The sequence below is a fragment of the Bombyx mandarina genome, chromosome 26 (assembly GCF_030267445.1).
Source record: "Bombyx mandarina strain Sakado chromosome 26, ASM3026744v2".
NCBI classification, from domain to species: Eukaryota; Metazoa; Arthropoda; class Insecta; order Lepidoptera; family Bombycidae; genus Bombyx; species Bombyx mandarina.
The window spans coordinates 6,873,882-6,894,245 of NC_143232.1; the positions used below are offsets into that span (position 1 = coordinate 6,873,882).

The following is a 20,364-nucleotide window of genomic DNA, read 5'->3' on the forward strand; positions in this document are numbered from 1 at the left end:
ATATTGATTGTCATGTCCAATTATTCGTAGATCGTTGTAACGGCACAGATAACTCATTACTCCGGCTACAGATTAGATCTTCATTAGTTAGGCAAAAGCTTAGCAAACTGTCAACTCAAAATTACTAGGTGAACTACTAGTTATGTGCAAAATTGTGTTGTGAATAATTTATTGCATCGTGAAATTACTAAAGTGAGCGATGATAAAAATCGTGTTAAATCTGTGTCATAGAAACTTACACATTAGGTACTTCGAACGGATGAGTCGGCAGGGTAACTATAGTTGTCTTTTTATTCTATTTTAAAGACCGTGATCCGTGATTGATTGCCGTGCCATTGTTGCCAGTTTATAAAAATATTCAATTATTGAATATAAACACATTCGGTTATCTAAAAATTAAATTAGAAGAAATAAGATGAAGTTGATAAATTTGAAACTTTAATCAATTAGTGTGAAATTGAATGAAACGAGACGATATGGGATGAAATAAGCATATGGTCATTATCATAAAACTACTAAAAAATTCCAGCGACACATCTTACCATAGACACAATGTTACATCAATGAAAACTATCCTATTTGAAAAACTAGGCAATCTTGACAAAGTTTTAACATTATGTCAAAAATGATTGTAATTTAGTTACATTTTTCATCACGCAGATATACACTTGACATTGGCGAAATCTAAAAGTAAACGCCATAAACCTAAGAGATAGATAAATAGACATCACGTAGATAAAATTGACGTAAAAGTCATAATATTAAATAGTGCACGATCTAAATCTTCTATACTTAAACAATATAAAATACACATCACTTCTCGGACATTATTGTAACTTGATAGTGAATAAAACAGAATCCCTTTGCTCGAGAAACATTCAAGCAAGAAAAAACATTTTGATTCTACAATAAAAAAAAAACACTTTCAAAATATTCAAATCTCTCAAGGACACGAATCTCAATAAAATCAAATTAAATCAATATGATAATGTTCATTTGAAAAATCAATAATATTAAAAAAAAACCTTTAAATTATCAAATGTGTCTACTTGTTTACATTTTACCTTTGATTGTAAGTCCGTTTTTGTCTTGTGTTCCGTGTTGTGATTGCTGCATGAACTACATTATACCGGAAGAGAGCAAAGAAGGTGAGGTCTCGTGAAAACAAGCAAGCAATTCACATATACGAGCATTTTGATATAGCTTGAAACGATTAATACAACATTACGCAAATACTAAACGAATATTGTATTTAAAGTTTTTGATAATTGAACTAAACCATATGTTTAAATATATTATTTAGTTCGAATAACCTATTGCATTTTATTGATTGCAATAGGTAGTGCTGTGCTTCGATAAAGTCTTCAGTCGTCAAATCAAGGCTACAATAAAAACTGCATTGAAAGACGCAAATTTGTTCGAGAAATATTTAAAAAAAAAACATTGCTTGAGAATTCGCCTCTTATATTTTGAAGTGCAAATGGATCTCGAACAGAATGTGCTGCATTTTCCCGTGCTGCGTGGTTACCTGCCCGTTTCTGCTTAGCCCCATTATAGCTTGCTTCCCGATATTGTGCCCGTGTTTCATAGCTTGCTGCACGATCGAAGATAAAGATGCGACAACTAATTAAATTGGTTTTTCGAAAAATAAACAATTGAGTTATCCTTGTCTTGTTTTATTTTACTTGGTATTTTTTTTATTTATTGTCCTTGAAGGCAGACGAGCGATCATACGGCCCACCTGATGGTGAGTGGTTACCGTCGCCCATGGACTTCAGCAATGCCAGAGGCAGAGCCAAGCCGCTATTGCAAAGTACGGGTAGAACTGGTAGCACATGGATGACCGAGCTTTACTCGGTATTTTTTTTTTTTTTGTAAATTGTGTTTTTTAGAAATTATATTGAAATACGAATTACATATTGATAAAATGATGAAATATGAATAGGATTTTTCGATATTACCTACGGAATAATAAAAAAATATGAATTGGTGCTATTTAAAGAAAAAACCAAAATTATGTATCGATAAAGCTGATTATTGAAAACACGAATAAAACAACATTATCTGAAAATAAATCGTAGCTAGATCGATTTATCGCCCCCTAAATCCCCTGTATACTAAATTATATGAAAATCGTTGGAGCCAGAGAGTTGAAATATAACACAACTCTAAAAAAAAAAATTCGTTCTTTGTCCTAACGTTTATGCTAGGTTTTTCCGGTTAATTATTCACAAAAACGAAAATAAAATACCTTTTCTTGGTATAAAGTTTGCTTTTGTGATAGTTATAGTAATAGTACTCATTTTTCAATTTTTTTTATAAATTCTAATTAATTTTAATACTTTCAAAAAAACCGCGCTATGAGAGTGGGGTGTTTAAGTTTACACAGTGCCACTAGACGGCGCTCGAGTCATAAACAACGATCAGATGTTTTGTACAAGCCCAGAAAAACTTAAAATGTCACGAATGTGTAAATACGATGCTGATGCATTTTGTTTCATGTGTGGTCAATTTATTAAAGCTCAAAAGCAAACTGTTTCATGCCATGTATTTTTTTTCCGTCTAATTACGATCTAAAGTATCATAATTTTATGATTTGCAATCAAAGTCAAATTTGGTGTTGACCCGTGTAATCAATGGTTTTAGCCATTTCCGAGATTCAGATTATATATTTTTAATTTTTTATACATGAATTGCTCGTTTAAAGATATAAGATAAGATTAACGGGAACGTTTTTTTATTGCCGAATTTTATTGCTCGAGTTCTAAGGTCTGCTAACGGCTACCTCACCCCTTAACAGAAACGCATTAACTTCACGGCAGAAATAGACGGGGTGGTGGTATCTACCCGTGCGCACTCACAACATGCCAGTAAAGGCTTCCTTCGTTCTCTATTACCAATACGGTTTTCTGCTTAAAATGACAGTCATTATCAGAAGCGGCTTTGCCTATGGTACCAAGTGTGGGAGAAGCGGTATGAGCGGGCGCCAACCTCAGGACCTTTTTTTTGTTCCTGCCTATGCTGATAGCCTTGAGAGGCAATTTCAGATTCTCCTTGACGTGTAGGTGAGCTCACGGGGCTCTAACCGGGAGTGCTGCTAGCACTGGCCCTAGCAAGAGCAGTGCTTCGTAGAATCTACCACTGGATCGGAAACGCGACCTACTGAGAAAGTCCGACGAGAAACTCAATGGGCCTCGGGACCCTCAATGAACCTGCTACATTTGTACCTATTCCATTTTAAGCACGTTTACTTTTTAGCACTTACTAGAGGGCGCTAGGGTAATGATTCCACACGGGCGCTGCATGGGTTAGAGACCCCTTTAGTCGATACGACCAGTGTGCTTAGTGCAAGTTTTTTAACGTTCTCGATAGCGTAAAAGTTAACTCAGATTTGTATGGAGTTGGAATGTTTGCCTACGTTTGCCGCTAGGGGCGCTGTTCCAACTGCATACAAATTCGATTTACTTTTACGTTATCGAGAGATGTTCGACCAGCCCATACCGTGGGCCCCGAAGGTCAAATATTTAGGCGTCACCCTCGACAGTAGGATGACATTCCGCCCCCACATCAAGACGGTACGCGACCGTGCCGCCTTCATTCTAGGACGTCTCTACCCGATGATATGTAGGCGAAGTAAAATGTCCCTTAGAAATAAGGTGACACTCTACAAAACTTGCATACGCCCCGTCATGACCTATGCAAGTGTAGTGTTCGCTCACGCGGCCCGCATACACTTAAAATCATTCCAAATTATTCAATCCCGTTTTTGCAGGATAGCCGTCGGAGCCCCGTGGTTCGTCAGGAACGTCGACCTCCATGACGACCTGGACTTAGAGTCCATCAGTAAGTATATGCAGTCGGCGTCGATGCGCCACTTCGATAAAGCGGCACGACACGAGAACCCTCTCATCGTGGCCGCCGGTAACTACATTCCCGATCCTGCGGACAAAATGGAAAGCAGTCGACGTCGCCCAAAACACGTCATCTCGGATCCTCCCGATCCACTAACGGTGCTTCTAGGTACTTCAAGCACCGGTCACCGTTCTCGTCGAACCCGTCGCTTGCGACGAAGGGCTCGACGAGTAAATTAACTCTCAGACACAGCCCACTGAGTTTCTCGCCGGATCTTCTCAGTGGGTCGCGTTTCCGATCCGGTGGTAGATTCTGCAAAGCACGGCTCTTGCTAGGATTCGTGTTAGCAACGTCATCAAGTTTGAGCCCCGTGAGCTCACCTACTAAAGTTAGGGTTACGCTGAAATAGCCTCTCAAGGCTCTCAGCTTAGGTAGGAAAAAAAAAAGTTATCGAGATCGTTAAAAAACTCGCACTAAGCAGACTAGTTTTAAGCAGTTACCAGACCCTATAGACATCACCCAGCGATGTCAATGTGACTTAGAACAAAAATCAAACTTTGAAGCATACCTTAGAACCGTTTGGAAAGTTCGACCGACATAATAATATAAGACATAAGAATATACATTAAAAAAACATTTATATATTCGGGAAACGAATAGATTATACCTAGTCTTGCCATAAAAACTGAGACAAAGGAAAAACAAAAAAAATCTATTGCAAATAACATTTATTACTTTTACAGTGTGTTAGTTTAATACATAAATATAAAACAATTTAAAGTATAAAAAGCTTATTCGAAGTGGTCTCCATTGGCTGCAATACAGTCCTTTAAACGTTGAGGCCAGTTATCAATAGAAGCACGCACTCTTTCCATGGGAAAAATTTTCACTGCCGATCGTACGGATTGTTTTAGGGACTCCAAATTATCATGGCGTTTAGAGCAAGCCGTACTCTCTGAAACTGACCATAAATCATAATTCAGCGGATTAAGATCGGGACTAGACGACGGCCAGTCTTCAGCTCTGATGAAGTCCGAAACCTTCGTTTCCAACCAAGACTGCGTAGACCGAGCTTTATGACCTGGCGCCGAGTCTTGCTGGAAGGACCATTCTTGATTATTGAACATGGTGTTGTTAAGGGGCTTCACTACCTTCTCAAGAATGGTATCTTGATACACTTGTGCCGATGTTTTGATACCTTTTTCACAAAAGTATGGCTAAGTCACTCCTTCATCGTGCGGTCCCTCTCGGACGAGGCCGTTTCTCGGGGTGGGGTGGCGCTGGCGGTGTCTCTTGACATCGCCAACGCATTTAACACTGCCCTGGACCGTGATAGGGGGGGCACTGGAGAGGCATGGAGTGCCCCTCTACCTCCGCCGGCTGGTTGGGTCCTATTTGGGGGCCAGGTCGGTCGTATGTACCGGGTACGGTGGGACCCTTCATCGTTTTCCGGTCGTGCGTGGTGTTCCACAGGGGTCGGTTCTCGGCCCCCTCTTGTGGAATATCGGGTACGACTGGGTGCTGAGGGGCGCCCTCCTCCCGGGCCTCCGCGTTATTTGTTACGCGGACGACACGTTGGTCGTGGCCCGGGGGGATGATTATAGGGAGTCTGCCCGTCTCGCCACAGCGGGAGTGGCCCTCGTCGTCGGAAGGATAAAGAGGCTGGGTCTCGACGTGGCGCTCAGTAAATCGGAGGCTCTTTGGTTTCACGGGCCGCGGAGGGCGCCACCCGTTGACACCCACATCGTGGTTGGAGGCGTCCGGATAGGGGTCGGGGTGCAGTTGAAGTACCTCGGCCTCGTGTTGGACAGCCAGTGGGCTTTTCGTGCTCACTTTGCGGAGCTGGTCCCCCGATTGATTGGGACGGCCGGTTCTTTGAGCCGGCTGCTCCCGAATATTGGGGGACCGGATCAGGTTGTGCGCCGCCTCTACGCGGGGGTGGTGCGATCTGTTATGCGGGGTCTCCCGATTAGGTTTTTAAAAAATAATTTTGAAGAAGAGATTTCACTTTTATTGGTTCAATCACACGAACAACTGAATTTTAGTAATTGGAAGAAAGAGATATTGTCTAAGACCGCTCCCGATGGATGATTAAGTACGACTGACTGAGTCTCGGTCGGTAACTATTACTAAGTGACTTCTTACTATGCTTACTCAGCATCAGTGGTTATTAAAAAGGATGTAACATCATTTTAACTAGCATGGGGAGTCTGTAACAGCCCCCCGATTTAGAGTAAACTACACGATTAAATAAGTGAGTTTACGTTATGTTACCCTTAGGATCCAATTCTAAGGGATGGTGGTGGTGTAGCTTTACCCTCTTCTAGTTTAGGGTCTGATTTTTTTATATTTTTTCTAAATCTAATGACGTTTCTCTTTATGCCAACTTTACAGAAAATATAGATTATGAAAATTAAAACTATGAATAAGGTAAACATAATAAAACTAAGATAATAATTTTGATACAATACTATATGTGGCTTCTCTATGATTTCATCGAGGCCTTTTAATATTTCAAGATTATCATAGGCGATTACATCCAAGTCTACATTATTTAAATTTACAATAGGTAATTTAGGTATAATATTATTGTAAGCAATAGAATTAAATCGAGAATCATTTAAGATATTGAACTTAGGAATAATAGGCTTAAGATACATTTTATAATCATTTCGTGACACTAGACGTGTATCCTTACAATAAGCTATGCAACTTGCAGGTAAATATAATATTCCATTACCACTTATATCTATTTCTTTTGACACAGAATTATTAAAGTTACATTCTATATTTATTTTACTCTTTTGAGACATTAAGTACAACCACTTATCGTTACGTAATGGCTGCCATACATTTAAATAACCACGTATAAATTTAGTTTCACATATTTCAGGAACAGTAGTAAGTATCTTAGTGATTAATTCAGTTTCACAGGATGGTGTTGCAGAAGAAGAATATGTTACATAAGTCTTGCACAAATAATGATCCTTATCGATGATTTTGCATGAATTTATTTCGTCTAACTTACAGTATGTTAGTTTATCTTTACTAATGCCGATATACTTGGAGCTCGGTAGAATGGTAGCGTAAGAGTTTGGTGCTTTAATATTGTGGGGGACTGGGAATGGCAAATTATGGTATAAGCTAAGGTCAGTTGTTCTTACGAGTGGAAGACTGATAACAAAAACTATGCTTTCTTTATTAAAATAACTAGATATTTCTGAAATGTTAAGTATAATATGAATATTGTTAAAACTAAGTTGTACTGGTAGTCTTTGAGAATTTGGCAATAGCCTATAGTTATTTGCTAATTCAATGTAGAGTTTTCTAGGACTTAGAATTGTTGGATACAGTAGATTAGATTTACTAAACATAATAGAGTTGATAATATCTTCAACTTTGAAGGATAACGTTAAGAGATTACTTTCTATTATCGAAGTTAATTCGAGTATGCGAGACCTTACAGTTAGTTCTGTAGAGATATGATTAGTAATATTTTTAATTTCTCTCGCAAGGTAAGTAATGGCATTACTTAAGTGTCTTTCATTCTCTACTATGTTACGCAGGGTGCTGTTCATTGATTTTATAGTAGAAGTTGTTATTAATATATTTTCCTTTAGATATTGGGATATTTTCTTTTGATCTGTTTGTACTTCTCTAATAGCGTTATCGTAACGAGCTGCGTCTTCTTCGTTCATTGTTCCAAACAGTTTCTTTGATAAAGTTCCCACAAAACCAAATAGTGCTGAACGTTTATTTTGAACGGTTTGACGAGAGATGATATGTGATACGGATTCGTAATCATGAATTAGATCACTACAGCGAGTAAACAAAGCTTGAAATATATTTTGACATTCTATAACGTCGATAATTATACTTTTCTTACACAATAGCATTGAACTATTTAAGAACAATTGAAGATTATTAATATGCGTATTTAGAAATGATATGTCATATGGAATAATTATATCTAAATAGTTATCGGTAAGACTTAAGGAACCTATGTGATCGAAGTAAACACCAGGATTGTTTTTGAGAGGCTGGATAAATTCTTGTCCCATAATTCCTGACGTGATAAGACTGTAATAAAGAATATTTCTAAAGTAAATCTAAGTACGCTAATAACGAATTTCAAACTAACTATACCTATACTATTATATAAGATTTAGAATATAAAAACTATGAAATAGGACTTACATACTAATAAGTTAGTTATCGCTAGATCTAGAAGCTAATTTCACTTCATCATAATGATGAGTAACGTGACGTCTATTGATTAATAAAGTCAATGTATTACGTCCATTGATTTTAATCACTTTATATGGTCCTTTCCATATAGGTGAGAGAGCTTTGCGAAGACGTAGGTGATTCTTCAAATATACATAGTCACCAATTTGGTATTTCACTAAGCGAGAATGAGTGTCATAATATAATTTGGACCTTTCTTTGGAATTTTGAATGTTTTCAAGAGCTTTATCCCTCGAAAGCTTCATTCGGTGACTTAGTGCTCTGATATATTCTGGGTACGTGTATTCTGTTTTTAATTCGTAAACAGAATCGGGTATATAAGGCTTGTGCCCGAAAAGAAGTTCGTAGGGAGTGAAATTAGTAGTGCAATGTACTGAGCTGTTGTATGCCAACATTGCCGTATATACATACCTGTGCCAATCGGAATGGTTACTGTTTACGTAGGACTTGAGATATTCCTTAAGTGTGGAGTGACTCCGTTCCAGTGCCCCTTGTGTTTGGGGATGGTATGGCGATGACCAAATTTGTTTAATTTTAAGGAACTCGCAAGTTTTCCGAAATAGCTCAGCGGTAAAGTTAGTTCCCTGATCTGTCAAAATAGACTTTGGTATCCCAAAGATGGATATAAAGTGCACCAAGCACTCACAAGTTTCTTCAGCTGTTGCGTTAGATACCGGATATGCAAATGAAAATTTAGTAAGGTCGTCTTGTAGGGTTACTATAAATTTAAGTTTAGTTAATCCTGCTTCCGGCAAGGGACCTACAAGATCTAAGCTAAGTCGTTCAAAAGGCTTAGTTGATGTAGTGGTTATCTGCATCGGGGATTTATTTGACTGTCTGAGAGCTTTGTTAGTCTGGCATTGTATACAACTTTTTATATAATCTTCAACGTCGCTACGCATTCGCTTCCAAAAGTATCTTTCTCGTATTCTATTTAACATTCGTGCTGTACCAAGATGTCCGGCTATAGGGATGTCGTGGTTTTCACGAAGTATTTTAGAGATTTCTGAGGGTGTAGGGTAAATTATATTATTATGATATACGTGAATAGTAATTTGTGTGTCGTTGAAAATGTAACACAGCATGTTATATAATTTGGTCCATATGTGTTTTTCGAAGGGGTTTCGGAAATCAGTGATGGCAATGCTGCTATTAGGTTCCTTTAAGTTTTGTACCAATTCGGATTTTAAATATTGTAGGCTTTCAAAGATATTTTCATATGAACAGTCGTCGAAATGGTATACTTTTGTGAATAAGAAATAGATTTTTCTTCCTTTAAGGTCGTGGGAAAGAGTTTTGTATAAAGTTCTTTCCTGATTTAGTAAAGATTTGTCGTTTTCTAGTTCGCCTAATATGTCTTCGACGAATGGATTTGACTCATCGAGGTCTATCGAAGTAGGTATGACGATGTTTTTACAGTTACTTTTGAGGATGCTGTCGTTGTGTTCTATTATGATAGTGTTACTCTGGAATTTTGAATTAGATGTTATTTTTAGGAATCGACTATAATTTTGTCTTAGAGAACAAGGTGGGGCCGATGTAGGAAGAGATGGGATTGGCGAGGTAGGAGGATTTGGAATGATAGAGTCAGTGGGTCCGGCGGGATTCTGAGCAGGTTCGACGTCATTAAATGTTTCCTCTCCGCGAGGAGGACTGGGGGTTTGAAGCAAGGAATCGTTTCCTTCTAGCAGGTCTACGGAAGGTAATTCATCGGGATCTAAAAAGGGAATATGTACATCGAGGTCTTCTAGGGTAATTGGACTAAATCCGGTAGACAAATTTGGATTCGAGGTCGAAGGAATAGGCTCATCAACTGGTTGGATTGGGTTTACGGGAAATCGAGATAGAGCATCGGCGTTACTGTTAATTTTACCCTTTTTGTATTCGATTTTATAATCAAACTCTTCGAGTTTGAGTCTCCATCTAACCAAACGCGATCCTGGGTCTTTGCAGTTAAATAGCCATTTCAATGGTTTGTGGTCTGTTACTATAGTGAATTTGTGACCATAAAGGTATGGACGAAAGGTTTTTGTACCAAATATAATGGCTAGGCATTCTTTTTCCGTCGTAGAGTAATTTGTTTCAGCTTTATTTAGAGTCCTAGACGCGTAGGCTATTGGACGATCTTTCCCGATATCGCCCTGAGATAGGATTGCGGAAATGGCGTAATTGGAAGCGTCACAGGTGAGTATAAAAGGTTCAGAAAAGTCAGGGTAAATAAGGATAGGAGCAGATATAAGTTTATTTTTTAGTTCATCGAAAGCTTGTTGTTGTTCATTAGACCAGGAGAATTGAATATCTTTTTTGAGTAGAGAAGTTAAGGATTTAGCGATTTTAGAAAAATCTGGAATGAACCGGCGATAGTATGACACTAATCCTAAAAACGACTTAACGTCTTTGGGACATTTTGGTGTAGGGAATTTAGTAACCGCTTCTACCTTTTCCGGATTTGGGCTCACTCCTTTATCACTAATAATATGTCCGAGATAACCAACCTCTTTGCGAAGAAACTCGCACTTGTCGGGCTGAAGTTTTAGGTTGTGTTGGCGAAGTCTTTCAAGGATTTTAGATAGTTTGTCGCAGTGAGAGTTCAAGTCATATGAGTAAACAACTATGTCATCAAGATAAACGTAACAGTGAATACCTTGGAGACCGGCGAGTGCAGTATTCATTAAGCGTTGAAATGTTGCTGGTGCGTTTTTGAGTCCAAAAGGCATGCGATTGAATTGGAAATGCCCTTGTGGTACCGTAAATGCAGTTTTAGGAGCGTCTTTTTCGTTAATAGATATTTGGTGAAATCCTGAGCAGAGGTCTAAGGTGGAAAAGTATTGGCATTTTCCTAATTGGTCTAATATTTCGTTGATTTGTGGTATGGGGTAGCTCTCCCCAATAGTTATATCGTTTAATTTCCTATAGTCTATTACAATTCTCCATTTCTTTTGACCGGAGGAGTCCATTTTTTTTGGGACAATCCATATAGGAAATGACCACGGTGAAGTAGAAGGTTTTATAATATCTTGAGATAGCATTTTAGAAATTTGCGTTTCCACTTCTTTTTTGTGAATTTGTGGAAATCTGTAAGATTTTACATTAATAGGATCGGAGGACGTTGTATTAATTTCATGCTGTAACAAGTTCGTGGTGGACAGTTTGTCATCTGGTAATTGGAATACGTCGGAATAACGAGCACATATATCGAATAATTCTGTCTTTTCTTCGTCGTTCAGATGGTCTACTCTTAATAAATTTAGAACTTGATCCCTCCTAGCAATTGAGGATTTAGAAACATCAGAACTAAAGCTAGGGTTGTCATAATATGTATTTGTGAAATTTACGTCGAAGGGTTGTACATTTACTTTGATATCGGAATTAATGAACTTAGTTTCTTCTGATATGTTTAAAACAGATATGTTAACTCTGTTGTTATTTTTAACTGTAACTACACAGTTCGAGACTAGAAGTGAGTCAGAAATATGTTGATCTATTATAAGTCCTTCACGACAATTGGGGTTATCAACAGTGCATTCTATAATTGTTTCGGATCGAGGTGCAATTTTATAAATTGGATGATTGTATTTTAATTTAACTGTAAAGTGTCTTATACGTAATGTGTCTGAATTATAGTTTATAACGGCGTCTAGATCATTAAGGAGGTCTGTGCCAATTATACCATCGTAATCAAGATCGATTTCTTTAACCACATGAAATTTATATGATATTTCCGACTCATGGTCTTTGAACAGTGGAATCATAAAGTGACCCATGGTCGGTACTGTTGCGTTACTTGTATTTATGCCTTTAAGGTAGATGATTTCATTTTGGAGAGTGGGCAATGTTTTAATTGATTTTGCTTTTATAAGACTAACACAGGAGCCAGTATCGATTAAGAAGGCAAGGTCATGATTATTAAGTCTAGTTGCAATTTTTATGTGTGGTAAATAACGTTTTGATTGATTGGATTTTATTTCGTAAATTTTTGACTTTGAACAACTAGGATATATAGGAGATACGGTAGGAACAACAGGAGTAGTAGTCGTGGCTTGAGTTGATGAAGCAACAGGGGTAAATGAAACATTTGATTCAGCGGATTTGATAGGTTTAGAAGATTTAGTAAATTTAGTCGATTTAGTAGGTTTGGTTGATTCAGTGGATTCGGTGGATTCGGTGGATTCAGTGGATTCAGTGGATTCAGTGGATTCGGTGGATTCAGTGGATTTAGTGGATTCAGTGGATTTAGTAGATTTAGTAGAATTAGTAGATTTAGTAGATTCGGTGGATTTAGTAGAAACAGCGGAAACAGTGAATGTGTTGGTGTCCTTTGTATAAGGGTGGATCGGGTTTAGGCTTTTGGGGCTCACGAGACACCGCCGTGGGCCCGTTACTCGTTTAAATGTTCATCTGTGGGTGTTGTTTGATTGGGGTTAACATAACCGGCATTGTTGTCGTTTACAAAATGAACGCGATTCGGATATCGAGGGGTTCCCTGTGAATAATTAGGATTCGGAGTATATTGCATTCGTCTATCGTTGTTGAATTGTCGCTTGCGGCAGTTTTCTATGGTATGGCCTACATTTTTGCAGTATCTGCAGACAGCGGTGTTTGTTCTGAAATTGGACTGAGGTTGAAACTGAGGCCTCGGAAAAGGTTGACTATTGGTTGGTCTACGCTCCGCATGTGTGCTAGTAGACGGGCCAAACTGTCTTTTAACTGTCATCCCTATAAATTTTTCTTCTGCCGTCGCAAAATTAATCGCTTCATTTAGAGTGGTAGGGTCCCTACATCTGACTACTGTAGCTAATGGGGGTTGTAATCCTATTATGAAAACGTTCAAAGCTAGGTCTTGCATAGCAGCCAGCCGTCCGGCTAACTCGTCCTTTTTCTTTGTCGGTATTGAAATATTTATCTCCGTTAATACTTTAGCGAGACAAGATTCAACCCTTAATGAATATTGGCTTACGGATTCGTTTCGGCCTTGTTTGCATTCTTGAAGGTCTGATAATAAGTATGCATAATGTTTAACGTCTCCAAATTGAGTTTTTAAGAATTCTTCTAACTGTGACCATTTAGTAAATTCTTTGACGGCACATGCCGTTTCCGCTTTGCCCTCTAGGCGGCTGAGTATATATTTTAAGAGAACCTCTGCTTGAGAAGCGGATGCTAGATTTATGGCGTTGCGACAATTATTTAAGAACGGTGTTAGTTTATCTCGTGAACCATCGAAAGTACCGATGAATTTGATAAGGACGTTAAGAGCAATTTCCGACATTGTAACAGATTCTTCTTCTTTAACCTCTCTCTGTTTCGTCATTCAATATATGATTTATGTATATGTTATTCAAATATTTATTTATATTTATGTGACTTAAAATGATTAAAACAAATAAACAGGAAGGAAAAAAAAAGAGAAAAATAATTATAATAATATTCTAAATAAAATTTGAAATTGAAAAAGCACGATGTATAACTTATAGTGGTGAGATTATTACAAGGTTAAAACTTATGGCTATTAAAATTATCTAAAAGGTTCACAATGATTCGCTTGCGGGCGGTCCTTATCGCTTCTAAGAAACTGCAGATTGCATTGAATGTTAGACGCGTGGTTTGAATATTTGTAATACGATATTTTTTATTTTAAATTGCAGGATAATTAGTTATTAATGAATTTATAAAACGAATTAGTGATTATACAATTAAGTCGGTGAATTATCAAGTTCCTTATCTTAGGACTTACAGTACGAGGAGCATCTCGAAGTTGGAGCACGAAGAACTGGGAGACGGGATGATGATGATTTGGTTCTTGAGTAGGACTTCCTTCACGCGATGAGTTTGAATATGTGATAAAATTTGCGCCTTACTTTTCTTCTCACAGGAAACAGCGGAATTTGATATGTAGTTTTCTCACAGGAAACAGTGGAATTTAATGTGTAGTTTTCTCACAGGAAACAGTGGAATTTCAAGAGTCGTTTTTCACAGGAGACAGTGGAATTTGAAGAGTTGTGTTTCACAGGAGACGGTGTAATTTGAGTGTCTTGACAATTTTCTCTTCTATTCTTTCCAGGATACAGTGATTATTTTCTTCTTTTCCTTGTTTCAAGGCTCACCTTCTAGGTACGGCTGCTTTCCAGAATCGCTGTGATGACTTCAGGTACGGAGACGAACCGAGGACCAGGTTTTTTGATCCCTTTCACGCTGCCACCAATGTTATGCGGGGTCTCCCGATTAGGTTTTTAAAAAATAATTTTGAAGAAGAGATTTCACTTTTATTGGTTCAATCACACGAACAACTGAATTTTAGTAATTGGAAGAAAGAGATATTGTCTAAGACCGCTCCCGATGGATGATTAAGTACGACTGACTGAGTCTCGGTCGGTAACTATTACTAAGTGACTTCTTACTATGCTTACTCAGCATCAGTGGTTATTAAAAAGGATGTAACATCATTTTAACTAGCATGGGGAGTCTGTAACAGATCGATGGCCCTGTACGGTGCACCTGTGTGGGCTGAGCCGCGCAACCGGGCCACTATGGCTCGGTTCCTGCGCCGGCCGCAGCGCACCGTTGCCATCAGGGTCATCCGCGGATATCGCACCGTCTCCTTCGAGGCGGTGTGTGTTTTGGCGGGGACGCCGCCATGGGAACTGGAGGCGGAGTCGCTCGCTGCCGACTATCGGTGGCGCAGCGAGCTTCGTGCTCGGGGCGTGGCGCGTCTCCCCGAAAGTGAGCTGCGGGCGCGGAAGGCCCATTCTCGGCGGTCCGTGCTCGAGTCGTGGTCGAGGCGATTGGCCAACCCCACGTGGGGGCTACGGACCGTCGAGGCGGTTTACCCGGTCTTTGATGACTGGGTGAATCGTGGCGAAGGACGTCTCACCTTTCGTCTGGTGCAGGTGCTGACCGGGCACGGATGCTTCGGGAAGTACCTGCGCCGGATAGGGGCTGAGCCGACGACGAGGTGTCACCATTGTGGACAGGACCTGGACACAGCGGAGCATACGCTCGCTGTCTGCCCCGCGTGGGAGGTGCAGCGCCGTGTCCTGGTCGCAAAGATAGGACCTGACTTGTCGCTGCCTGGCGTCGTGGCGTCGATGCTTGGCAGCGATGAGTCATGGAAGGCTATGCTCGACTTCTGCGAGTGCACCATCTCGCAGAAGGAGGCGGCGGGGCGAGTGAGGGAAAGCTCTCCTCACTACGCAGAAACCCGCCGCCGCCGAGCAGGGGGTCGGGACCGGGGTCGTATCCGTGACCTGGCCCCCTAAGAGCTAGGGGTCCCACCCGTTTTGTGCGGGGAGAGACCCAGACGTGGGGTGGCGTGCTTGGCACGCTCACCCGCAATAGGAAGCCGGGTGATGGTAGACCGCGTTCCCCCGACCGCTCTGGGGGAAGGTGTAACGCGGCGCCATCAAAGCGGGCTCTCGGCCCGCTGAACGAGGGAACCGGTGGTCGTGTCGCTGGCGGCCACCGGTCCGGCGTCCGTGGGACGGTGGGATGGATGTAATGTGCTCTGCGTCAACCCTGTCCCGCCGTTTCAATAGCCCCGACTGGGCTCCGGCCCGGTCCGAGGTAGGGCGCCGGTTGTGAGCGGCAGGAGTTTTTAGTGGGTTCAACTCCCACATACTCCACCTGCCGCGCGGGTGGGGATCCGGCGATTTTCTCCTGTGGAAAAAAAAAAAAAAAAAAAGTCACTCCTTCATAGCTAATACCCCACCAAACCATCACTGAAGTCGGATAGTGCCCAAGTTGCACTCTGTCGACTAATTGGGAAGCTTCCTCAGAGCTTTGTGCATAAATACGGTCATTTTGTTTGTTAAAATGTTGCTCAATTATAAAAAAATTCTCATCCGTAAACAACATTTTTCTGCGACCTCCCTTTGCGTACCGCTTCAGTAGTTGTTTCGATTTTACCACCCTATTCTCTTTTAAATTATCAGTTAAGAAATGACCAGTACGTCTCTTATAGGCTGCAAGTCCTAAGTCATCTTTTAAAATACGCGACATGGTTCTAGGTGCTATCTTCATGTCCCGAGATAAAATATTTTGCTTTCGGACAGGATTTCTACGAATTCTTTCCCTTACTGCTTTGACCACCTTTTTCGTACGAACACTACGTGGACGGCCAGAACAGAGGAGGTCTCATTGCAACTATTAATAGCCCCGTACACAAACATTTTACTAATACCAAGCGTATGGAGAGTTTTAAAAATTTCATTTGGCTCCATACCTACTTCGTGTAATACAATCTCAGCGATTCGGTTCTCTTTATCACCCCACTCCATTGTAATATCGCAAAATATTGTACAATGTATTGGCGCCAAAATGAGAAAACTCAATGAGCAATCATATAAAAATGACAGATTCCAAATTCAAACGTAATATTTTGTTTATTTTTAATTGTAACAGTATTTATGGCCAGAATAAGTACATATTTCGTACACGTCATTAATGTTCTAAGCCGTTTGTCCGGCATTGTTATCATGACGGAACTCATATTCCTTAATTAACTTTTTATCGTCTTCATATTTATAAATTAAAAATGCTATTACAAATGTAATGAAAATGAAACACCAATCAATAAACTAATGAAAAAATTTGAAAATAATATTTTTTTAAATTGAATTAATTTTAAATTATTGTATTACTAGCTGACCCGGCAGACTTCGTAGTGCCTCAATCGATAAATAAAAGACAACTTTTGCATAAAGTAAACTTAAAGCAAACAAAAGGAATCCGTCCGAGGGGGGACACAATATCAAAGGGAAAACCTTTTAAACCTTCTCTGGACTTCGACAAATAATTCAAGACCAAAATTAACCAAATCGGTCTAGCCGTTCTCGAGTTTTAGCGAAACTAACGAACAGCAATTCATTTTTATATATATATAGAAGAAGAAGATAATTCGGCGACTTCATAGGTTAGGTACAAGATCCTATTGATATTTATTCAAAAGTATGTCCTGAAATCTGACTCGATGTGTGACAAACTCCGAAACTCTTTAATACCGTTTTCGTATTTCTTCAAGTCTATAACTCTTCACGAGAGCATCGCTAGACTAATTTCTCTCAGAACATTTCACATTCTTATGCAAATTAGATGAAATTCTCGTCGTAAAAAGAACTCCGTAAGGGATGTCACCTGCAGTATTAACATAATGGTTAAATGGGCGCATAGTTTTTAGTTTATCGCGACAACTGCGTCGGGGAAGATCTTCCGAGGATGTCGTCGCTCGGAAGACCGACGGCCCTAATGTCGTTCGAAACTAGCATAGGAAGGACTCAGGGTTTTGTCCTAGTCTGTGCTATGAAACTAAATTGTACTTAATGCTCCATGTTAGTGATATTTGTAAATCGTAAGAGATATAGGCTGGCTTTCATTACTGCGCTGCAGAGACCCAATCGGAATTAGGCTGAACGCCAAAAAGAGATCGCACTGTAAGGAGATATTACGTATTTATTATCTGTGTGCTTAGTACGAGTTTTTTGACGTTCTCGATAGCGTAAAAGTTAACTCAAACGTAGTAAAAGGTATCAAAGTTGAGTTAACTTTTACGCTATCGAGAACGTTTAAAAACTCGCACTAAGCATAATGAGGTCATGTGAGTCTGTATATTTTGCTCATCAAATTGTTTATAAGCTCGACTTGGGTTCACAATAATTTAAATTACCTACTAAAGTGTACAAATGTGAAAAAACGAAATAACGTAGCCTTTCTGGTTCTTCAAAAGAGTCCACTGGAAAATTTTCAATAAACAACCAAATCATCTCATTTCGTGTCATTTTATTTCAACCCAATTGATTGAAGTCTCCAATTAATCAACTTACTCTCATTTCCATTCATGTAATTTTTTATACAACAACAATGGCGTCGATTTTTTTTCTCGTACCTATGTTGATATTCTTGAGAGGCTATATATCAGCGTTATCCTAGCGTGTAGGTCAGGGCTCAAACTGGAGGTGTTGCTAACACTGGCCCTAGCAAGAGCAGTGCTTCGCAGAATCTACCACCGGATCGGAAACGCGATCCACTGAGAAGATCCGGCGAGAAACTCAGTGGGCTGTGTCTATGGGTTATTTTACTCGCTGACCCCTTCGTCGCAAGCCACGGGTTCGGCGAAGACGGTAACCGGTGCTTTAGGTAAGGCATCGCTAGAAGTCAATTGCCGTACTTAAAAAAAGAAGAAGACTAATGCGATTTATTTTTATTCTACATACATTTTTTTAATACTTTTAATAATATTGCGGCCCTGCACTCCTATACTGTATAACCTCCCGCAGTTTAATAGTCTATAATGTGGCATAGTTTAGGCACTTGCTCATAAACTTAACATGTAAAGTTCTTAACATGAAAGTTGATCGAGTTCATATTATATAGCTTTTATCAACTCGAAGTTAGAAAACTAATATTTCCACTTGATCGTAAGAGGAAACTCGTCTTGTATTTTGTATTTAAAAGCGTTGAGCGTTTATTTGACGAATACTTTGTATTCGCCATTTCTTAATTTACAAAAATGTTCGTTCGTTTTAATATTTTGAAGAATACAGCAAATACAATTTGTGAGTGAATCAAAATTCGGGAAACCTGGAAGCTTCTGCTACGGAAACAGTACGATGGTCTGCCTTATCTTAACGTCTAACAAGAGTGTCAGTGTATCGGGTGGTTCCGTGAAGACGTGTCTATGGTTATGTAGAGTAGATGTAAGGAGGACCATCTTGAATAGGGGACAAGTTGAAGCAGTATCCACCCGTAAAGTTGAGATATACGTTCTAAGGTCTCAGTATAGTTACAACGGCTGCCCCATCCTTCAAACTGAAACGCATTACTGCTTCACGGCAGAAATAGGCAGGGTGTTGGTACCCACCCGCGCGGACTTTCAAGAGGTCCTACCACCAGTAATTACGCAAATTATAATTTTGCAGGTTTGATTTTTATTACACGATGTTATTTCTTCACCGTCGCAGGCAATCGTGAACATTTGTTGAGTACGTATTTCATTAGAAAAATTGGTACCCGCCTGCGGGATTCGAACGCCGGTGCATCGCTACATATGCACCGGACGTCTTATCCTTTAGGCCACGAAGACTTGTCAAGACTGTCAATTCCTTCCATTGGCGTAATATTGACAAGTACCTCAGCGCATACCAGTTGAACAGATACAAAATACCCGTGACATATACAATCGCTAATGTTCCTTGGTCTTACTTTTTATCGCGTTCATAACAACAAAAAGCAAATTCGACCCTTATTTATTTCCAACTCGGAAGCCCTTATCAGAATAAGTTTTTCTTTTTTTTTTTAAGGTTGAAAACTTTCCAACATTTGTAACGGAATGTCTTACGTCTGAAAGTTTTCTTGAAGACGAGAGATACGGTTGCTTTTTATTTATTTTTTATTGCTTAGATGTGTGGACGAGGTCACAGCGTACCTGGTGTTAAGTGGTTACTGGAGCCGATAGACATCTACAACGTAAATGCGCCACCCAACTTGAGACATAAGTTCTAAGGTCTCAGTGTAGTTACAACGGCTGCCCCGCCCTTCAAACTGAAACGCATTACTGCTTCACGGCAGAAATAGGCAGGGCGGTGATACCTACCCCTGCGGACTCACAAGAGGTCCTACCACCAGTTCACGTTGTTATGTGACGAAATGACGAAATGCTTAGGGGCCCATCTTCCGAAGTCTGCTGGATGTTTATTGACGACTACGTATGCGGAATCCAACTCCACGTACTTTCTCAGCATCGGTACCTTTCATTGGTATCCTCTGCTTCACGTATGTAAATCTCTACTCACTTCTACCTTCTATCTTGTGTACGTGCATGCCTTGGTAGGCTTGTTGCTTACAGTGTATCTTCTTATACCAGGGGTCGGCAATTTGCGGCTCGCGAGCCACATGTGGCTCTTTAGTTCCTTATGCAAATATTATTTATGTTATAAAACAAAAAATATTTAAAAATTGTTCTGAATTGACTAACAAGGATTGATAAATTAAAGGGCGGACGGTTAGCGTGGTATGGACATGTGATATGTAGAGATGCGATGCATGTGACTAGGAGATGTATGGAAATGGTGGTGCAAGGTAGAGGGGGAAGAGGTCGACCGAAGAGGACATGGATGGAGTGTGTGAATGACAATATGAGAGATAGAGGAGTGAGTGTTGAGATGACGGCTGACAGAGGTGAATAGAATAGAAAAATTCGCTGTGCCGACTCCATATAACGGTAGGCAGCGGCTTGGCTCTGCCCCTGGCATTGCTGACGTCCATGAGCGACGGTAA

General features: G+C 39.9%; 1 protein-coding gene and 1 long non-coding RNA gene across 2 annotated transcripts in view; both read right to left on the bottom strand.

Annotated features, from left to right (window-relative positions):
* Positions 1-20,364, bottom strand: part of LOC149499796 (uncharacterized) — a 588,308-nt gene that overhangs the window by 562,688 nt on the left and 5,256 nt on the right. The window lies entirely within an intron of this gene.
* On the bottom strand, positions 12,479-14,577 carry LOC149499802 (uncharacterized). Its single transcript, XM_089738814.1, has one exon. The coding sequence runs from the start codon at positions 13,406-13,408 to the stop codon at positions 12,479-12,481; it is 930 nt and encodes a 309-aa protein (XP_089594940.1). The 5' UTR covers positions 13,409-14,577.